General features: G+C 39.1%; 1 protein-coding gene across 2 annotated transcripts in view; it reads left to right on the top strand.

The window, feature by feature from the left end:
• MYO5B (myosin VB) overlaps nucleotides 1-23,685 on the top strand; it is a 164,277-nt gene that overhangs the window by 61,076 nt on the left and 79,516 nt on the right. For both annotated transcript variants that reach the window (XM_072133253.1, XM_072133259.1), the window contains exons 2-4: nucleotides 18,729-18,839; nucleotides 22,211-22,376; nucleotides 23,201-23,345. In XM_072133253.1, the coding sequence (XP_071989354.1) occupies nucleotides 18,729-18,839; nucleotides 22,211-22,376; nucleotides 23,201-23,345 (422 nt within the window). The remainder of the gene's footprint in view (nucleotides 1-18,728; nucleotides 18,840-22,210; nucleotides 22,377-23,200; nucleotides 23,346-23,685) is intronic.

Raw genomic sequence — 23,685 nt, 5'->3', positions numbered from 1 at the left:
GGCAGTTAAAGACATAATTGGAAACTGCATCTTTAGCTGCGTCTTTAACTGACTTCTGTAGCACAATTTGACCAGGGCAGAATTTTTAAAGATGAGATTCTCATCTTCACACTGACTTGGCTCTAGGTGCTATAGAGCCTAAGATAGGGGCGTTTAAAGTGACGTTCCCACTCCAGACTCTGTAGCACTTAGTGCCATGGTGCTGGAGTCATTGTAAAGATGAGAATCTTATCTCTCATATCCAAACTGTGCCCTGACCAAATTGTTCTACAGAACTGGAGATAAAGACATAGTTGATGCAGATAAAGATCCAATTTCCAATTCTGCATGTGTCTCCTGTTCTGTAGCACAATTTTGATACAATTTGAAAGGTGAGATTCTCTTTATTACAATGACTCCAGCAGCCATCAAGGTGCTACAGAGCCTAAGATAGGAGCATTTGAAGGGACTTTGATGACCATATTCTGTGTGTGAAGAAGAGGGAGATGTCGCTCCTTTCCGCTCAGTCACGGCTCTGAGATGTTTGATCACATTACATTTACCTTCTCCGACGCTGCACATTAAGCCCATTTGAATTCAATGTTTGTTCTTAAAGTCATTATGTGACAACTTTTAAGACGCGGCGGAGCGACTAAGTCTTCCAGGAAAGTGCGGATTCATTAGCTCTTGCTCTTCTCGCATTATTGTTTGATTCTTTCCGAATTGTTTCTATTAAAAAAACCTTAATTTGGAGCAAATGAGGAGGAGGAGGACCGGGTTATAATCCTCCTTATTGACATTTATTGAAGTGTCTGCGCCAGTTTTCTGTCTGACTTCGCAGTGACAATAACCTGCAAATTGCTGCGCATGTATGTATAAAGTGTCTGCGCCAGAAATAATGTGCACCTAGACGGGCGAGTTATTGCTTAGTCCAGGTTTGAGCGACATTTATTACTGACATGCGCCAACAAAAAAAATGGTGTCCACTTCCCGAGCAGTGCAGGGGGCGCAGGATTCATGAAGACCAGGTGCCAGTTTTGATGAATCTGGAGCCCCCTTTACACTAAATGATAAATGTGGGCCATTGATGGAGTACTTACTGCAGGCAGCATGTTATAGAGCAGGAGGAGCTGTGCACATTGTACATAGTGTCCTATCTGCAGGCAGCATGTTATAGAGCAGGAGGAGCTGAGCAGAGTGTACATAGTGTCCTTCCTGCAGGCAGCATGTTATAGAGCAGGAGGAGCTGAGCAGAGTGTACATAGTGTCCTATCTGCAGGCAGCATGTTATAGAGCAGGAGGGGCTGAGCAGATTATAGTGTCCTATCTGCAGGCAGCATGTTATAGAGCAGGAGGGGCTGAGCAGATTATACATAGTGTCCTATCTGCAGGCAGCATGTTATAGAGCAGGAGGAGCTGAGCAGATTATAGTGTCCTATCTGCAGGCAGCATGTTATAGAGCAGGAGGAGCTGAGCAGATTGTACATAGTGTCCTATCAGCAGGGAGCATGTTATAGAGCAGGAGGAGCTGAGCAGAGTGTACATAGTGTCCTATCTTCAGGCAGCATGTTATAGTGCAGGAGGAGCTGAGCAGAGTGTACATAGTGTCCTATCTTCAGGCAGCATGTTATAGAGCAGGAGGAGCTGAGCAGATTATAGTGTCCTATCTGCAGGCAGCATGTTATAGAGCAGGAGGGGCTGAGCAGATTGTACATAGTGTCCTATCTGCAGGCAGCATGTTATAGAGCAGGAGGAGCTGAGCAGATTGTACATAGTGTTCTATCTGCAGGCAGCATGTTATAGAGCAGGAGGGGCTGAGCAGATTGTACATAGTGTCCTATCTGCAGGCAGCATGTTATAGAGCAGGAGGACATCATCAGATGTAATTCTAGCTTATTAATGTTTTTTGGCCAGCTCTATATCCATAACTGTGAGGCTGAGCTTGAGCTTATGATTTGCGTTACTGATCACATCCATCATATCCTTTTATAACAGCGAAAGCTCCTTGTAAATACTTTGCATTAATAAGACGGGTGTCTAGTTGCTTTCTCTCATCTATGAGTCTGTCCGTGGATTTGATATCAGAATCGTTCAGGCTTCATACACACTCACCGGCCACTTTATTAGGTACACCTGTCCAACTGCTCGTTAACACTTAATTTCTAATCAGCCAATCACATGGCAGTAACTCAGTGCATTTAGACATGTAGACATGGTCAAGACAATCTCCTGCAGTTTTCCCGAGCATCAGTATGGGGAAGAAAGGTGATTTGTGGCCTTTGAACGTGGCATGGTTGTTGGTGCCAGAAGGGCTGGTCTGAGTATTTCAGAAACTGCTGATCTACTGGGATTTTCACGCACAACCATCTCTAGGGTTTACAGAGAATGGTCCTAAAAAGAAAAAACATCCAGTGAGCGGCAGTTCTGTGGGCGGAAATGCCTTGTTGATGCCAGAGGTCAGAGGAGAATGGGCAGACTGGTTCGAGCTGATAGAAAGGCAACAGTGACTCAAATCGCCACCTGTTACAACCAAGGTAGGCAGAGGAGCATCTCTGAACGCACAGTACGTCCAACTCTGAGGCAGATGGGCTACAGCAGCAGAAGACCTCACCGGGTGCCACTCCTTTCAGCTAAGAACAGGAAACTGAGGCTACAATTTGCACAAGCTCATCGAAATTGGACAGTAGAAGATTGGGAAAACGTCGCCTGGTCTGATGAGTCTCGATTTCTGCTGCGACATTCGGATGGTAGGGTCAGAATTTGGGGTCAACAACATGAAAGCATGGATCCATCCTGCCTTGTATCAGCGGCTCAGGCTGGTGGTGGTGGTGTCATGGATCCATCCTGCCTTGTATCAGCGGGTCAGGCTGGTGGTGCTGGTGTCATGGATCCATCCTGCCTTGTATCAGCGGGTCAGGCTGGTGGTGGTGGTGTCATGGTGTCTTTGGGCCCCTTGGTACAATGCCACAGCCTACCTGAGTATTGTTGCTGACCATGTCCATCCCTTTATGAGCACAATGTACCCTGTAACATCTGATGGCTACTTTCAGCAGGATAATGCGCCATGTCATAAAGCTGGAATCGTCTCAGACTGGTTTCTTGAACATGACAATGAGGTCACTGGACACAAATGGCCTCCACAGTCACCAGATCTCAATCCAATAGAGCATCTTTGGGATGTGGTGGAACGGGAGATTCGCATCATGGATGTGCAGCCGACAAATCTGCGGCAACTGTGTGATGCCATCATGTCAATATGGAGCAAAATCTCTGAGGAGCTTCCAGCACCTTGTTGTATCTATGCCACGAAGAATTGAGGCAGTTCTGAAGGCAAAAGGGGGTCCAACCCGTTACTAGCATGGTGGACCTAATAAAGTGGCCGGTGAGTGTAGAAGATATATCTATATGGCGAAAAAAGACTATAGGAACCATCTTTTGGACTTTATGGACATGTCAGATCTCTCTTTTGCATATTTTACAGATACAGGTATGTACCCATTACCCAGCAACCATCTGTTCAATACATGTGGCTACTAGTCCTGCAATGTCTATTGCACAAAAACAAGAATATTCATATGAAGGTTACACTGAATTAGCAGTTTTTTGTATCTGTATCTCTGAATATCCTGTACTGATCCCGAGTTACATTGTGTATTATACTCCAGAGCTGCACTCACTATTCTGCTACTGGTGCAGTCACTGTGTACATACATGACATTACTTATCCTGTACTGATCCTGATTTACATCCTGTATTATACTCCAGAGCTGCACTCACTATTCTGCTGCTGGTGCAGTCACTGTGTACATACATGACATTACTTATCCTGTACTGATCCTGAGTTACATCCTGTATTATACTTCAGAGCTGCACTCACTATTCTGCTGCTGGTGCAGTCACTATGTACATACCTGCCATTACGTATCCTGTACTGATCCTGAGTTACATCCTGTATTATACCCCAGAGCTGCACTCACTATTCTGCTGCTGGTGCAGTCACTATGTACATACCTGCCATTACGTATCCTGTACTGATCCTGATTTACATCCTGTATTATACTCCAGAGCTGCACTCACTATTCTGCTGCTGGTGCAGTCACTGTGTACATACATGACATTACTTATCCTGTACTGATCCTGAGTTACATCCTGTATTATACTTCAGAGCTGCACTCACTATTCTGCTGCTGGTGCAGTCACTATGTACATACCTGCCATTACGTATCCTGTACTGATCCTGAGTTACATCCTGTATTATACCCCAGAGCTGCACTCACTATTCTGCTGCTGGTGCAGTCACTATGTACATACCTGCCATTACGTATCCTGTACTGATCCTGAGTTACATCCTGTATTATACTCCAGAGCTACACACACTATTCTGCAGGTGCAGTCACTGTGTACATACATGGCATTACTTATCCTGTACTGATCCTGAGTTACATCCTGTATTATACCCCAGAGCTGCACTCACTATTCTGCTGGTGCAGTCACTGTGTACATACATGACATTACTTATCCTGTACTGATCCTGAGTTACATCCTGTATTATGCCCCAGAGCTGCACTCACTATTCTGCTGCTGGTGGAGTCACTGTGTACATACATGACATTACTTATCCTGTACTGATCCTGAGTTACATCCTGTATTATACCCCAGAGCTGCACTCACTATTCTGATGCTGGTGCAGTCACTGTGTACATACATGACATTACTTATCCTGTACTGATCCTGAGTTACATCCTGTATTATACCCCAGAGCTGCACTCACTATTCTGCTGCTGGTGCAGTCACTGTGTACATACATGACATTACTTATCCTGTACTGATCCTGAGTTACATCCTGTATTATGCCCCAGAGCTGCACTCACTATTCTTCTGCTGGTGGAGTCAATGTGTACATACATGACATTACTTATCCTGTACTGATCCTGAGTTACATCCTGTATTATACCCCAGAGCTGCACTCACTATTCTGCTGGTGCAGTCACTGTGTACATACATGACATTACTTATCCTGTACTGATCCTGAGTTACATCCTGTATTATGCCCCAGAGCTGCACTCACTATTCTGCTGCTGGTGCAGTCACTGTGTACATACATGACATTACTTATCCTGTACTGATCCTGAGTTACATCCTGTATTATACCCCAGAGCTGCACTCACTATTCTGCTGGTGCAGTCACTGTGTACATACATGACATTACTTATCCTGTACTGATCCTGAGTTACATCCTGTATTATACCCCAGAGCTGCACTCACTATTCTGCTGGTGCAGTCACTGTGTACATACATGACATTACTTATCCTGTACTGATCCTGAGTTACATCCTGTATTATGCCCCAGAGCTGCACTCACTATTCTGCTGCTGGTGCAGTCACTGTGTACATACATGACATTACTTATCCTGTACTGATCCTGAGTTACATCCTGTATTATACCCCAGAGCTGCACTCACTATTCTGCTGGTGCAGTCACTGTGTACATACATGACATTACTTATCCTGTACTGATCCTGAGTTACATCCTGTATTATACCCCAGAGCTGCACTTACTATTCTGCTGCTGGTGCAGACACTGTGTACATACATGACATTACTTATCCTGTACTGATCCTGAGTTACATCCTGTATTATGCCCCAGAGCTGCACTCACTATTCTTCTGCTGGTGGAGTCTGTGTCCTCAGATAGCTTGGTGTCTAATATGCTGGTACGGCCACAATATATGTAAATTATTTTCAGTGAAATTTCTCTTTAAATTATAATAATGGAGGCAGCAGTAGCCCTTTCCTCCCTGCAGTGTTTGTAGAGTAGGTATAAAATCCTCTACTAATTGGGTGTTTCTTACTTCCATGTCCATGACAAAGCAGCTAAATAAAGCACTTAGTAACAGAATGAATGAGTAATTACAGAGCTGGTCCTTGCTGCAGTGTGTGATAGGCGGTGATCAGAAGCAGAGAAGCAGCTGCGCTCCTCCGTGATGGTCACTTAATGGTAACAGAACGTATCCGGAGTCCTTAAAGGGCCATTCATACTTTGATATTAATCGTTCTATCTACAGTGTAAACTGTATGCGTGATACTAATACTGCCCCCTATGTACAAGAATATAACTACTATAACACTGCCCCCTATGTACAAGAATATAACTACTATAACACTGCCCCCTATGTACAAGAATATAACTACTATAATACTGCCCCCTATGTACAAGAATATAACTACTATAACACTGCCCCCTATGTACAAGAATATAACTACTATAATACTGCCCCCTATGTACAGGAATATAACTACTATAATACTGCCCCCTATGTACAAGAATATAACTACTATAATACTGCCCCCTATGTACAAGTATATAACTACTATAATACTGCCCCCTATGTACAGGAATATAACTACTATAACACTGCCTCCTATGTACAGGAATATAACTACTATAATACTGCCCCCTATGTACAGGAAAATAACTACTATAATACTGCCCCCTATGTACAAGAATATAACTACTATAATACTGCCCCCTATGTACAGGAATATAACTACTATAATACTGCCCCCTATGTACAGGAATATAACTACTATAATACTGCCCCTATGTACAAGAATATAACTACTATAATACTGCCCCCTATGTACAAGAATATAACTACTATAACACTGCCCCCTATGTACAAGAATATAACTACTATAACACTGCCCCCTATGTATAAGAATATAACTACTATTATACTGCCCCTATGTACAGGAATATAACTACTATAATACTGCCCCCTATGTACAAGAATATAACTACTATAATACTGCCCCCTATGTACAAGAATATAACTCCTATAATACTGCCTCCTATGTACAGGAATATAACTACTATAATACTGCCCCCTATGTACAGGAATATAACTACTATAATACTGCCCCCTATGTACAAGAATATAACTACTATAATACTGCCCCCTATGTACAAGAATATAACTACTATAACACTGCCCCCTATGTATAAGAATATAACTACTATTATACTGCCCCCTATGTACAGGAATATAACTACTATAATACTGCCCCCTATGTACAAGAATATAACTACTATAATACTGCCCCCTATGTACAAGAATATAACTACTATAATACTGCCCCCTATGTACAAGAATATAACTCCTATAATACTGCCTCCTATGTACAGGAATATAACTACTATAATACTGCCCCCTATGTACAGGAATATAACTACTATAATACTGCCCCCTATGTACAAGAATATAACTACTATAATACTGCCCCCTATGTACAGGAATATAACTACTATAATACTGCCCCCTATGTACAAGAATATAACTACTATAATACTGCCCCCTATGTACAAGAATATAACTACTATAACACTGCCCCCTATGTACAAGAATATAACTACTATAATACTGCTCCCTATGTACAGGAATATAACTACTATAATACTGCCCCCTATGTACAAGAATATAACTACTATAATACTGCCCCCTATGTACAAGAATATAACTACTATAACACTGCCCCCTATGTACAAGAATATAACTACTATAATACTGCTCCCTATGTACAGGAATATAACTACTATAACACTGCCCCCTATGTATAAGAATATAACTACTATTATACTGCCCCTATGTACAGGGATATAGCTACTATAATACTGCTCCCTATGTACAGGAATATAACTACTATAATACTGCCCCTATGTACAAGAATATAACTACTATAATACTGCCCTCTATGTACAAGAATATAACTACTATAATACTGCCCCCTATGTACAAGAATATAACTACTATAATACTGCCCCCTATGTACAAGAATATAACTACTATAATACTGCCCCCCATGTACAAGAATATAACTACTATAATACTGCCCCCTATGTACAAGGATATAACTACTATAATACTGCCCCCTATGTACAAGAATATAACTACTATAATACTACCCCTATGTACAAGAATATAACTACTATAATACTGCCCCCTATGTACAAGAATATAACTACTATAATACTGCCCCCTATGTACAAGAATATAACTACTATAATACTGCCCCCTATGTACAAGAATATAACTATTATAATACTGCCCCCTATGTACAAGAATATAACTACTATAACACTGCCCCCTATGTACAAGAATATAACTACTATAACACTGCCCCCTATGTATAAGAATATAACTACTATTATACTGCCCCCTATGTACAAGAATATAACTACTATAATACTGCCCCCTATGTACAAGAATATAACTACTATAATACTGCCCCCTATGTACAAGAATATAACTCCTATAATACTGCCTCCTATGTACAGGAATATAACTACTATAATACTGCCCCCTATGTACAGGAATATAACTACTATAATACTGCCCCCTATGTACAAGAATATAACTACTATAATACTGCTCCCTATGTACAGGAATATAACTACTATAATACTGCCCCCTATGTACAAGAATATAACTACTATAATACTGCCCCCTATGTACAAGAATATAACTACTATAACACTGCCCCCTATGTACAAGAATATAACTACTATAATACTGCTCCCTATGTACAGGAATATAACTACTATAACACTGCCCCCTATGTATAAGAATATAACTACTATTATACTGCCCCTATGTACAGGGATATAGCTACTATAATACTGCTCCCTATGTACAGGAATATAACTACTATAATACTGCCCCTATGTACAAGAATATAACTACTATAATACTACCCCTATGTACAAGAATATAACTACTATAATACTGCCCCCTATGTACAAGAATATAACTACTATAATACTGCCCCCTATGTACAAGAATATAACTACTATAATACTGCCCCCTATGTACAAGAATATAACTATTATAATACTGCCCCCTATGTACAAGAATATAACTACTATAATACTGCCCCCTATGTACAAGAATATAACTACTATAATACTGCCCCCTATGTACAAGAATATAACTACTATAATACTGCCCCCTATGTACAAGAATATAACTACTATAATACTGCCCCCTATGTACAGGAATATAACTACTATAATACTTCCCCCTATGTACAAGAATATAACTACTATAATACTGCCCCCTATGTACAAGAATATAACTACTATAATACTGCCCCCTATGTACAAGAATATAACTACTATAATACTGCTCCCTATGCACAAGAATATAACTACTATAACACTGCCCCCTATGTACAGGAATATAACTACTATAATACTGCCCCCTATGTACAGGAATATAACTACTATAACACTGCCCCCTATGTACAAGAATATAACTACTATAACACTGCCCCCTATGTACAAGAATATAACTACTATAATACTGCCCCCTATGTACAAGAATATAACTACTATAACACTGCCCCCTATGTACAAGAATATAACTACTATAATACTGCCCCCTATGTACAGGAATATAACTACTATAATACTGCCCCCTATGTACAAGAATATAACTACTATAACACTGCCCCCTATGTACAAGAATATAACTACTATAATACTGCTCCCTATGTACAGGAATATAACTACTATAACACTGCCCCCTATGTATAAGAATATAACTACTATTATACTGCCCCTATGTACAGGGATATAGCTACTATAATACTGCTCCCTATGTACAGGAATATAACTACTATAATACTGCCCCTATGTACAAGAATATAACTACTATAATACTGCCCTCTATGTACAAGAATATAACTACTATAATACTGCCCCCTATGTACAAGAATATAACTACTATAATACTGCCCCCTATGTACAAGAATATAACTACTATAATACTGCCCCCCATGTACAAGAATATAACTACTATAATACTGCCCCCTATGTACAAGGATATAACTACTATAATACTGCCCCCTATGTACAAGAATATAACTACTATAATACTACCCCTATGTACAAGAATATAACTACTATAATACTGCCCCCTATGTACAAGAATATAACTACTATAATACTGCCCCCTATGTACAAGAATATAACTACTATAATACTGCCCCCTATGTACAAGAATATAACTATTATAATACTGCCCCCTATGTACAAGAATATAACTACTATAACACTGCCCCCTATGTACAAGAATATAACTACTATAACACTGCCCCCTATGTATAAGAATATAACTACTATTATACTGCCCCCTATGTACAAGAATATAACTACTATAATACTGCCCCCTATGTACAAGAATATAACTACTATAATACTGCCCCCTATGTACAAGAATATAACTCCTATAATACTGCCTCCTATGTACAGGAATATAACTACTATAATACTGCCCCCTATGTACAGGAATATAACTACTATAATACTGCCCCCTATGTACAAGAATATAACTACTATAATACTGCTCCCTATGTACAGGAATATAACTACTATAATACTGCCCCCTATGTACAAGAATATAACTACTATAATACTGCCCCCTATGTACAAGAATATAACTACTATAACACTGCCCCCTATGTACAAGAATATAACTACTATAATACTGCTCCCTATGTACAGGAATATAACTACTATAACACTGCCCCCTATGTATAAGAATATAACTACTATTATACTGCCCCTATGTACAGGGATATAGCTACTATAATACTGCTCCCTATGTACAGGAATATAACTACTATAATACTGCCCCTATGTACAAGAATATAACTACTATAATACTACCCCTATGTACAAGAATATAACTACTATAATACTGCCCCCTATGTACAAGAATATAACTACTATAATACTGCCCCCTATGTACAAGAATATAACTACTATAATACTGCCCCCTATGTACAAGAATATAACTATTATAATACTGCCCCCTATGTACAAGAATATAACTACTATAATACTGCCCCCTATGTACAAGAATATAACTACTATAATACTGCCCCCTATGTACAAGAATATAACTACTATAATACTGCCCCCTATGTACAAGAATATAACTACTATAATACTGCCCCCTATGTACAGGAATATAACTACTATAATACTTCCCCCTATGTACAAGAATATAACTACTATAATACTGCCCCCTATGTACAAGAATATAACTACTATAATACTGCCCCCTATGTACAGGAATATAACTACTATAATACTGCCCCCTATGTACAAGAATATAACTACTATAATACTGCTCCCTATGCACAAGAATATAACTACTATAACACTGCCCCCTATGTACAGGAATATAACTACTATAACACTGCCCCCTATGTACAGGAATATAACTACTATAACACTGCCCCCTATGTACAAGAATATAACTACTATAACACTGCCCCCTATGTACAAGAATATAACTACTATAATACTGCCCCCTATGTACAAGAATATAACTACTATAACACTGCCCCCTATGTACAAGAATATAACTACTATAATACTGCCCCCTATGTACAGGAATATAACTACTATAATACTGCCCCCTATGTACAAGAATATAACTACTATAATACTGCCCCCTATGTACAAGAATATAACTACTATAACACTGCCCCCTATGTATAAGAATATAACTACTATTATACTGCCCCCTATGTACAAGAATATAACTACTATAACACTGCCCCCTATGTATAAGAATATAACTACTATTATACTGCCCCCTATGTACAAGAATATAACTACTATAATACTGCCCCCTATGTACAAGAATATAACTACTATAACACTGCCCCCTATGTACAAGAATATAACTACTATAACACTGCCCCCTATGTACAAGAATATAACTACTATAACACTGCCCCCTATGTATAAGAATATAACTACTATTATACTGCCCCTATGTACAGGGATATAGCTACTATAATACTGCTCCCTATGTACAGGAATATAACTACTATAATACTGCCCCTATGTACAAGAATATAACTACTATAATACTGCCCTCTATGTACAAGAATATAACTACTATAATACTGCCCCCTATGTACAAGAATATAACTACTATAATACTGCCCCCTATGTACAAGAATATAACTACTATAATACTGCCCCCTATGTACAGGAATATAACTACTATAATACTGCCCCCTATGTACAAGAATATAACTACTATAATACTGCCCCCTATGTACAAGAATATAGCTACTATAATACTGCCCCCTATGTACAGGAATATAACTACTATAATACTGTCCCCTATGTACAAGGATATAACTACTATAATACTGCCCCCTATGTACAAGGATATAACTACTATAATACTGCCCCCTATGTACAAGAATATAACTACTATAATACTGCCCCCTATGTACAAGAATATAACTACTATAATACTGCCCCCTATGTACAGGAATATAACTATTATAATACTGCCTCCTATGTACAAGAATATAACTACTATAATACTGCCCCTATGTACAGGAATATAACTACTATAATACTGCCCCCTATGTACAAGAATATAACTACTATAATACTGACCCCTATGTACAGGAATATAACTACTATAATACTGCCTCCTATGTACAGGAATATAACTACTATAATACTGCCCCCTATGTACAAGAATATAACTACTATAATACTGCCCCCTATGTACAAGGATATAACTACTATAATACTGCCCCCTATGTACAAGGATATAACTACTATAATACTGCCCCCTATGTACAAGAATATAACTACTATAATACTGCCCCCTATGTACAAGAATATAACTACTATAATACTGCCCCCTATGTACAGGAATATAACTACTATAATACTGCTCCCTATGCACAAGAATATAACTACTATAATACTGCCTCCCATGTACAAGAATATAACTACTATAATACTGCCCCCTATGTACAAGAATATAACTACTATAATACTGCTCCCTATGCACAAGAATATAACTACTATAACACTGCCCCCTATGTACAGGAATATAACTACTATAATACTGCCTCCCATGTACAAGAATATAACTACTATAATACTGCCCCCTATGCACAAGAATATAACTACTATAATACTGCTCACTATGCACAAGAATATAACTACTATAATACTGCCCCCTATGTACAGGAATATAACTATTATAATACTGCCTCCTATGTACAAGAATATAACTACTATAATACTGCCCCTATGTACAGGAATATAACTACTATAATACTGCCCCCTATGTACAAGAATATAACTACTATAATACTGACCCCTATGTACAGGAATATAACTACTATAATACTGCCTCCTATGTACAGGAATATAACTACTATAATACTGCCCCCTATGTACAAGAATATAACTACTATAATACTGCCCCCTATGTACAAGGATATAACTACTATAATACTGCCCCCTATGTACAAGGATATAACTACTATAATACTGCCCCCTATGTACAAGAATATAACTACTATAATACTGCCCCCTATGTACAAGAATATAACTACTATAATACTGCCCCCTATGTACAGGAATATAACTACTATAATACTGCTCCCTATGCACAAGAATATAACTACTATAATACTGCCTCCCATGTACAAGAATATAACTACTATAATACTGCCCCCTATGTACAAGAATATAACTACTATAATACTGCTCCCTATGCACAAGAATATAACTACTATAACACTGCCCCCTATGTACAGGAATATAACTACTATAATACTGCCTCCCATGTACAAGAATATAACTACTATAATACTGCCCCCTATGCACAAGAATATAACTACTATAATACTGCTCCCTATGCACAAGAATATAACTACTATAATACTGCCTCCCATGTACAAGAATATAACTACTATAATACTGCCCCCTATGTACAAGAATATAACTACTATAATACTGCTCCCTATGCACAAGAATATAACTACTATAACACTGCCCCCTATGTACAGGAATATAACTACTATAACACTGCCCCCTATGTACAGGAATATAACTACTATAATACTGCCCCCTATGTACAGGGATATAACTACTATAATACTGCTCTGCTCCCTATGTACAGGAATATAACTACTATAATACTGCCACCTATGTACAAGAATATAACTGCTATAATACTGACCCTATGTACAAGAATATAACTACTATAATACTGACCCTATGTACAGGAATATAACTACTATAATACTGCCCCCTATGTACAAAAATATAACTACTATAATACTGCCCCCTATGTACAAGAATATAACTACTATAATACTGCCCCCTATGTACAGGAATATAACTACTATAATACTGCCCCCTATGTACAGGAATATAACTACTATAATACTGCCCCCTATGTACAAGAATATAACTACTATAATACTGCCCCCTATGTACAGGAATATAACTACTATAATACTGCCCCCTATGTACAAGAATATAACTGTTATAATACTGCCTCCTATGTACAAGAATATAACTACTATAATACTGCCCCCTATGTACAAGAATATAACTACCATAATACTGCCCCCTATGTACAGGAATATAACTACTATAATACTGCTCCCTATGTACAGGAATATAACTACTATAATACTGCCCCCTATGTACAAGAATATAACTATTATAATACTGCCCCCTATGTACAAGAATATAACTGCTATAATACTGACCCTATGTACAAGAATATAACTACTATAATACTGACCCTATGTACAGGAATATAACTACTATAATACTGCCCCCTATGTACAAGAATATAACTACTATAATACTGCCCCCTATGTACAAGAATATAACTACTATAATACTGCCCCCTATGTACAGGAATATAACTACTATAATACTGCCCCCTATGTACAGGAATATAACTACTATAATACTGCCCCCTATGTACAAGACTATAACTACTATAATACTGCCCCCTATGTACAGGAATATAACTACTATAATACTGCCCCCTATGTACAAGAATATAACTATTATAATACTGCCTCCTATGTACAAGAATATAACTACTATAATACTGCTCCCTATGTACAGGAATATAACTACTATAATACTGCACCCTATGTACAAGAATATAACTATTATAATACTGCCTCCTATGTACAAGAATATAACTACTATAATACTGCCTCCTATGTACAGGAATATAACTACTATAATACTGCCCCCTATGTATAAGAATATAACTACTATAATACTGCCCCCTATGTACAAGAATATAACTACTATAATACTGCCCCCTATGTACAAGAATATAACTACCATAATACTGCCCCCTATGTACAGGAATATAACTACTATAATACTGCTCCCTATGTACAGGAATATAACTACTATAATACTGCCCCCTATGTACAAGAATATAACTACTATAATACTGCCCCCTATGTACAAGAATATAACTGCTATAATACTGACCCTATGTACAAGAATATAACTACTATAATACTGCCCCCTATGTATAAGAATATAACTACTATAATACTGCCCCCTATGTACAAGAATATAACTATTATAATACTGCCTCCTATGTACAAGAATATAACTACTATAATACTGCCTCCTATGTACAGGAATATAACTACTATAATACTGCCCCCCTATGTACAAGAATATAACTACTATAATACTGCCCCCTATGTATAAGAATATAACTACTATAATACTGCCCCCTATGTACAAGAATATAACTACTATAATACTGCCCCCTATGTACAGGAATATAACTACTATAATACTGCTCCCTATGTACAAGAATATAACTATTATAATACTACCCCCTATGTACAAGAATATAACTACTATAATACTGCCTCCTATGTACAAGAATATAACTACTATAATACTGCATCCTATGTACAGGAATATAACTACTATAATACTGCCCCCTATGTATAAGAATATAACTACTATAATACTGCCCCCTATGTACAAGAATATAACTACTATAATACTGCCCCCTATGTACAGGAATATAACTACTATAATACTGCCCTCTATGTACAAGAATATAACTACTATAATACTACTTCCTATGTACAAGAATATAACTACTATAATACTGCCCCCTATGTACAGGAATATAACTACTATAATACTGCTCCCTATGTACAAGAATATAACTATTATAATACTACCCCCTATGTACAAGAATATAACTACTATAATACTGCCTCCTATGTACAAGAATATAACTACTATAATACTGCATCCTATGTACAGGAATATAACTACTATAATACTGCCCCCTATGTATAAGAATATAACTACTATAATACTGCCCCCTATGTACAAGAATATAACTACTATAATACTGCCCCCTATGTACAGGAATATAACTACTATAATACTGCCCTCTATGTACAAGAATATAACTACTATAATACTACTTCCTATGTACAAGAATATAACTACTATTATACTTTTTTCTTGACTTGTGTATAAATCGAGGTGAGATTTTTCAGCACCTTTTTTTGTGCTGAAAAACTGGGCTTATACACGAGTTTATACGGTAATACTTTTCCTATGTACAAGATTGTACCTGTGAATCTCTTTGGTTTAGTATATAGCAGCGGTGGGCAGTGACACGTCAGAGATATGTAACATCAATGAGCATCTTCTGCATCTACTATGAGCTGTGACCTGTGTATTAGGTGACGTGGTGCGGTATAGTAGCAGTTCTGCTCTTCCTCTTGGCCCGGGGTCAGGTCTGGATCAGATTGCAGCTTCTGTCTGTAGTGAAATCCTCAGGACATTGGGAGACGTTGTGTTGTGCGATGAAGCTGCACATCACGGATCCTTCAGGTCGGTTTAGATTTGGGATTTCTCATCCGTACTTCAGTGTCCGTTCAATAAGTCACACAGAGAGACCTGATTGTAAAGTATGTGCCCCCCCTCCCCCATGGTGCTGCTGCTATTGATCTATATAGTGAATGCGTCTTCTCTTTTATGTCTTTTCATTATATTTAGCTGCAGGTGCTGAATGACGTCACTCACAGAAGTTTCTGATCTAAACCCAAGCTTATAGGTGTAACAAGAACCGCATAGATCCCCAGTGTAACGTCTATTGAATCTTCTTAAAGGGCACTTTTTTTTTATACATTTTCAGTATGAGTGTCCATGTGTGTAGATGAGTAGTAGCGATTTATGTGGCCATTATATGACGTGTATTCTGCAGTGTGTAGCAGTTTTCCCCTCTGCAGGCTCTGTATGTAGTTCTCAGTGGTCTCAGAGCTGGAGGCTGTAGACCATCTGCTATGATGTCTCCCATACACTGCACACAGAGACCCACTACATGCATTCCCTCACTATCCTGTAGAGACCGGTGCACGGTCCTAATGAATCTGGCACGACCTGTAGGCACCCGAAGTGCAGCAGTTTTTTGGGGGTCAGTTTAACGAGCGCAACCCATAATTATGTCGGACTTCTAACAGAAACGGGGTTGCTGGTGCGAATACAGTAGTAGAGAGGAAGGATTCTCTCCTGCAGTCTCTGTTCCACCTTCTCTGCTCTCCTTCAACTCCTCTGCTTCTTGGCTCTGCTGTCCGTGTCTGAAGGTCACTGCCTTGACCCTAACCTCACATAATTGACTGCGGATTGAACAATTTTAGATCAAAATAATCAGTACAGGCGGTCCCTTACTTAAGAACACTCGACTTACATACAACCCCTAGTTACAAACGGACCTCTGGATGTTGGTAATTACTGTACTTTAGTCCTAGGCTACAATAATCAGCTGTAACAGATATCACTGGTGTCTGTAATGAAGATTTATTGTTACTCCTGATTCTTATGACAACCCAACATTTTTAAAATCCAATTGTCACAGAGACCAAAAAAGTTCTGGCTGGGATTATAATGATAAAATATACAGTTCCGACTTACATACAAACTCAACTTAAGAACAAACCTACAGACCCTATCTTGTATGTAACGCGGGGACTGCCTGTATATCGATGCTCTTAAAACTCCAAGCACTTGGGGAAACATAAAAAACTTACTCTGTTAGCTCCTGCAGCATGTCCAGGTCTTTCATTCTCTTCCCCTTCTCCTATCTCCCCTTTCCATAGTCTTCTATGGCCTCATGTACTGTGATACTTAAAGGGGTATTCTTGTCTGGGCATTAACATTCAGTTTCATTAATCTGCCATGTATATATATTTTTTCAATTAGATGTTATAAAATTTTTTTTTTACCTGTGTGAAGATAATTTCTCATAAATGTAGTCATATGGTCCCTTAGAAGCAAGACTCTGTCCTTGGATACGACCACCTCTGCTGGAGTGATTGCACAAAGAAACAAAAGGTTTTTGTTTATGAAATGTCCGGTGGTTGCTACATGTCCCACAGCCGTCCTGTGGTAATGATCGCTGAATCCAGGGGGTCAGGCAGGACTCAATAGGGCATGTCTGACCACTGCTGCCAGAGTGCAGGGTGGTCGTATCCAAGGAAGCCATCTTTTTTCTAAGGGGAAGCCAGGCTGCATTTATAAGAAATTATCTTTACACAGGAACATTTTTTTTTAATAACATTCAATTGAAAAAATGTTTAAATATGGCAAATGAATTAAATTAAATGTGTATGCCCTGATGGGAATATCCTTTTAATGTGATATGACATTGCATCTCCTTTCCTAGGAGCAAAAATCCAAAACATCCTACATTCCATGGGACATGAATTTTAGCTTCAACTCTATATATGTCCTGTAGACTGACTTACTATACTATATTTAGACACATAGTACTCAGCACCCTGCTATAGGTATACAATGTATCTAATTCTCATTCTCCTTTGTCTTGCAGTACACCCGGGTCTGGATCCCCGATCAGGAGGAGGTCTGGAGATCAGCTGAAATTATCAAGGATTATAAAGAAGGGGATAAAGTTCTGCATCTAAAACTTGAAGATGAATCTGTGAGTATATTGAGCACACCGGTCCTTCTAATTGTTACCCCAGCACCAGTATCTGTCACTTCTTTTCATTGAGAGATGGAGGGAACAGTGCAGGGGCTGGAGTCTGAGTGCTACCTCTTAAAGGAACAGTACAGTAAAATAAGTGACCCTGACTGTCAGGCTCTCCCCAAATCATTGTGTGCCCTAAGATCCAGGGATTGGATGTCATATTCCTTACATAAATCACATACAAAAAATTCTTCACTACTGGAGTATGCAAATTCCGATGTATACTCATTACTTATTGAGCTTAAAGTTGTATCATATTCTTTTTAATAATTGCTCAATATGTTATTTAAACGCCATCAAAATACAATCCAATGACGATGTATGACATTTTCATATATAATTGGCGCCACCTGCTGTTCACAGTGTGTAGCAATGCGTACGTCCTCCTAAGGAGCCAAGTGCTGATGGTCGCACATGCTCAGTCACTCTCCACATATTCAGATCTTTGCATTGCTCGTCCTCCTAACAAACCAAGTGCTGATGGTCGCACATGCTCAGTCACTCTCCACATATTCAGATCTTTGCATTGCTCGTCCTCCTAACAAACCAAGTGCTGATGGTCGCACATGCTCAGTCACTCTCCACATCAGATGTTTGCATTGTCATCTTCTTATTACTATAGAACAACCCATGGGAACAGCAGTATAAACAGGGGTGGGGTCCTGCCACTTCTCTTTGGTTCTCCAAAACGAATTGTCTAATAGGTTTCCTCCCACACTCCAAAACATACTGGTATGCTGATTAGATTGTGAGCCCCATTGGGGACAGGGACTGATTTGGCAAACTCTGTGCAGCGCTGCGGAATCTGTGTGCGCTATATAAATAAAGAATTATTATTATTATGAAGTCAGTTTTCGACCCAGGTAGGAGTGAAATACTGAATCAGATCCCCCCCTACAGTTAAAGGGGTATTCTCGTTTGGGCATTCACATTCAGTTTGATAAATCTGCCATATATAAACATTTCTTCAATTAGATGTTATTAAAAAATATGTTCCTGTGTGAAGATAATTTCTCATAAATGTAGTCATTTTGTCCCTTAGAAACGAGATGGCTTCCTCGGATACGGCCACGTCTGCTGGAGGGATTGCACAAAGAAACAAAAGGTTATTGTATATGAAATGCCCGGGATTTACTACATGACCCACAGCCGTCCTGTGGTAATGATTGCTGAATCCAGGAGGTCAGACAGGACTCAATAGCTCATGTCTGGCCACCGCTGCCAGAGTGTGACGTGGTCGTAACCGAGGAAGCCATCTCGTTTCTAAGGGACAGGATGACTACATTTATGAGAAATTATCTTCACACAGGAACATTTTTTTTAATAACATTCAATTGAAGAAATGTTTATAAATGGAAGATTAGTGAAACTGAATGTGAATGCCCAGGCGAGAATACCCCTTTAAATTTTGTGGCTTAACACAGGGCCATTCACCCCCTACTTCAGGCCTGTAGCCTGTGAGATGGGTGCTTGGCAGTGCAGGCCAATGTGATGACATTATGGTGTCCATCTCAGTTGGGACTGAGCAGAACAGATGACGTGCATCATAGGTGGAAGTCCCACAACTGAGAGCCGCCCCCTGATGCTATATGTACCCCCAATTGCACCCTCTAGTGGTGGCTACAGGTACTGAGGGAGCAGAAGTGGGAACTTTTAGGATCTGACTATATATATATATATATATATATATATTAAATATTACTAAATATTTTGAGCCTAAATTCTAGATTGTGTTCTCTTTAAACTCTTCTTGTGACAGTCATCGGCCTCAGTTATTTTAGGTAAGAGACACCTTACAAATAAAACACCATTACGATCCTGTAAGTGACAGCCGGAAGATTAACGGTGAGTGTGGTATCAGGGCGCCGCGGTGTATACTCGGTATTTCATACTTCATTAATGGGGTTGTCAGGTTCCCTCCACTTGCCCTTGAGGGGGATTGTATTTTCCTAAAACTGACAGATCAGCAGAAGAGAAGTGGAAGGCTGTCAGTCGGAGGACTGGGCTAGAGATACACAACCCTTGTCAAACCCTCCGTCTGCTCCTCTAAATCAGGAGAGGGGGGGAAGGATTCATGAATGTTCTGTGTGATCCGACTCGGGTCAGGAACAAGGAGAATATTTAAGATACCTTGTCCCAAAGACTTTGTGTTCTGAAGATCAAAGGAGAAAAATACAAAGATACAATATATCTAAACTGTGAATCAAAGCTGCGTATAACCAGTGTATCCAAACCTATTGTATGTGATACCTTCTGCTGTGCTAGTATCTAAGCGTATGGAATGGGATACTGGTTTCTGGGATAGTGTATCTAATTGTATTGTGTTATTTTGATTATATGTTTATATTATATGATACTCTCTGCAAGCTAGTGTATCTGAGCTTATAATGTACAATACTGCCTTCTGTGCTAGTGTATCTAAGCCAACCCCATGAGATACTGTCTGTTAGTGTATCTGAGCTTATGTATAATACTGCCTTCTGTGCTAGTGTATCTAAGCCAACCCCATGAGATACTGTCTGCTAGTGTATCTGAGCTTATAATGTACAATACTGCCTTCTGTGCTAGTGTATCTAAGCCAACCCCATGAGATACTGTCTGTTAGTGTATCTGAGCTTATGTATAATTCTGCCTTCTGTGCTAGTGTATCTAAGCCAACGGCATGAGATACTGTCTGCTAGTGTATTTGAGCTTATCATGTATAATACTGCCTTCTGTGCTAGTGTATCTAAGCCAACCCCATGAGACCCTGTCTGCTAGTGTATCTGAGCTTATAATGTACAATACTGCCTTCTGTGCTAGTGTATCTAAGCCAACCCCATGAGATACTGTCTGTTAGTGTATCTAAGCTTATGTATAATACTGCCTTCTGTGCTAGTGTATCTAAGCCAACCCCATGAGATACTGTCTGCTAGTGTATCTGAGCTTATAATCTATAATACTTACTTCTGTTCTAGTGTATCTAAGCCAACCGCATGAGAAACTGTATGCTAATGTTTCTGAGCTTATGTATAATACTGCCTTCTGTGCCAGTGTACCTAAGCCAAAAGCATGAGATACTGTCTGCTAATGTATCTGATCTTATAATGTATAATACTTCTCTGCTAGTGTATCTAAGCTAATCACATGAGATACTGTCTGCTAGTGTATCTGATCTTATAATGTATAATACTGCCTTCTATGTTAGTGTATCTAAGCTAATCGCATGAGATACTGTCTGCTAGTGTATCTGATCTGTATTCTCCAGAAGTAGATACAGTTTGGCTTCTGTCTGCCTTGTTCTCCCTGTATTTCTAATATGGTGCACCCTATTTCCCCCCCAGGTCCTGGAGCACCCCGTGTCCCCCACGTCACTACCTCCCCTCCGTAATCCAGACATTCTGGTGGGAGAGAATGACCTGACGGCTCTCAGTTACCTCCATGAACCAGCCGTGCTCCATAACCTCAAGGTTCGCTTTTTAGAGTCCAACCACATCTATACATATTGCGGTAAGTGACCTGTGCACCAGTACCAGGTATCTTGACTGAGCGTTGAGATTTGTGTGGATTTGGGGGGATTTTTGTGCTTGATCCCCATCTTTACAGGTCACCCTATACACCACCAGCAGTATATACAGTGTATAGAGATGATGTAATTTGATGTATGAGGGAAGATACATTGTTGCTCTGAATTTCCCTTTAAATTGCCATTAAAGACATTAAAGACGGGGGAGAGGGAGGGTTGGGGGCTATTTATTATTTGCAGTTTTTGGTGATACGTTATAAGAGGAAGTGTGTCTACGAGGGCCTGAAAAACCACTAACTACAATCATTAAGGTTCCATGAAGGTGCAAATAATATGCGTTTTTTTACATGATTTTTAAAGGGATTTCTTGGGCTAATGGTCAGTTTTGATCCTCAGGATAGGTCATCAGTATCATACAATTGGGGGTCCACCACTTACATCCACCAGACCACTATACAAGGGGGTGGAGCCATAAGCGCCATACTACAGCTCTGTAAAGTACATGGAAACTTCTGCTTCAGACCCTGGATCATTGTGGGGTCTAGATGTTGGACCACCACCGATCTGACATAGAATAGGTCAATAGTACAAAAATAAACACCCCTTCAGCACAAATAATAATGTTACAGATGCGTAATGTTTGCACCTTCATGCAACCCAACAACATTGTTTCTAAAGCAAGACACCGATAATCTGCAGCTGCATCCCCCTCCTCCTCCTCCTTTATTTCTGCAGTGTAGTCTTCAGATGGGGAAGGGGCTCTTCCACAATGTTACTCCTTAAATTCTGACTCCTATTTTCTCCATAGGAATTGTCCTAGTTGCCATAAATCCTTACGAGCAGTTGCCAATCTACGGGGAAGATGTCATTTATGCTTACAGCGGGCAAAACATGGGCGACATGGACCCCCATATATTTGCAGTGGCAGAGGAAGCCTATAAGCAGATGGCCAGGTATGTCCCTCCCAGTTGTCACTTTAATGTCATGAATAGTTCTGTTATCCCAGTGTAGCACCTGAGAGGTCACCCAGCCTCCTGCATGGTTAATCAGTGATATGGGAGTAGTCATTGTGTCTTTTTGACCCTTTTTTTAAGGTCTTCTCTCGTTTATTATAAATGATTATTTTGTGTATAAATGGAAATTATTCAGTTTTTAGTACTTGGGACAACCTCTAACAATGTTCAATGTCCTTGCTTGCTGTCAGTGAATAAGAACAGCCTTGGTTGCATTCCTGGCAGTAACCCTGTACTTGGCTAAAAAAAAATCAGCAGAAGCTGTATAGATCTACCTGGT

This window comes from Engystomops pustulosus, chromosome 1, assembly GCF_040894005.1.
Source record: "Engystomops pustulosus chromosome 1, aEngPut4.maternal, whole genome shotgun sequence".
NCBI lineage: Eukaryota > Metazoa > Chordata > Amphibia > Anura > Leptodactylidae > Engystomops > Engystomops pustulosus.
The sequence above is the reverse complement of the archived record's forward strand: the minus strand, read 5'-3'. Positions and strand labels throughout refer to the sequence as shown.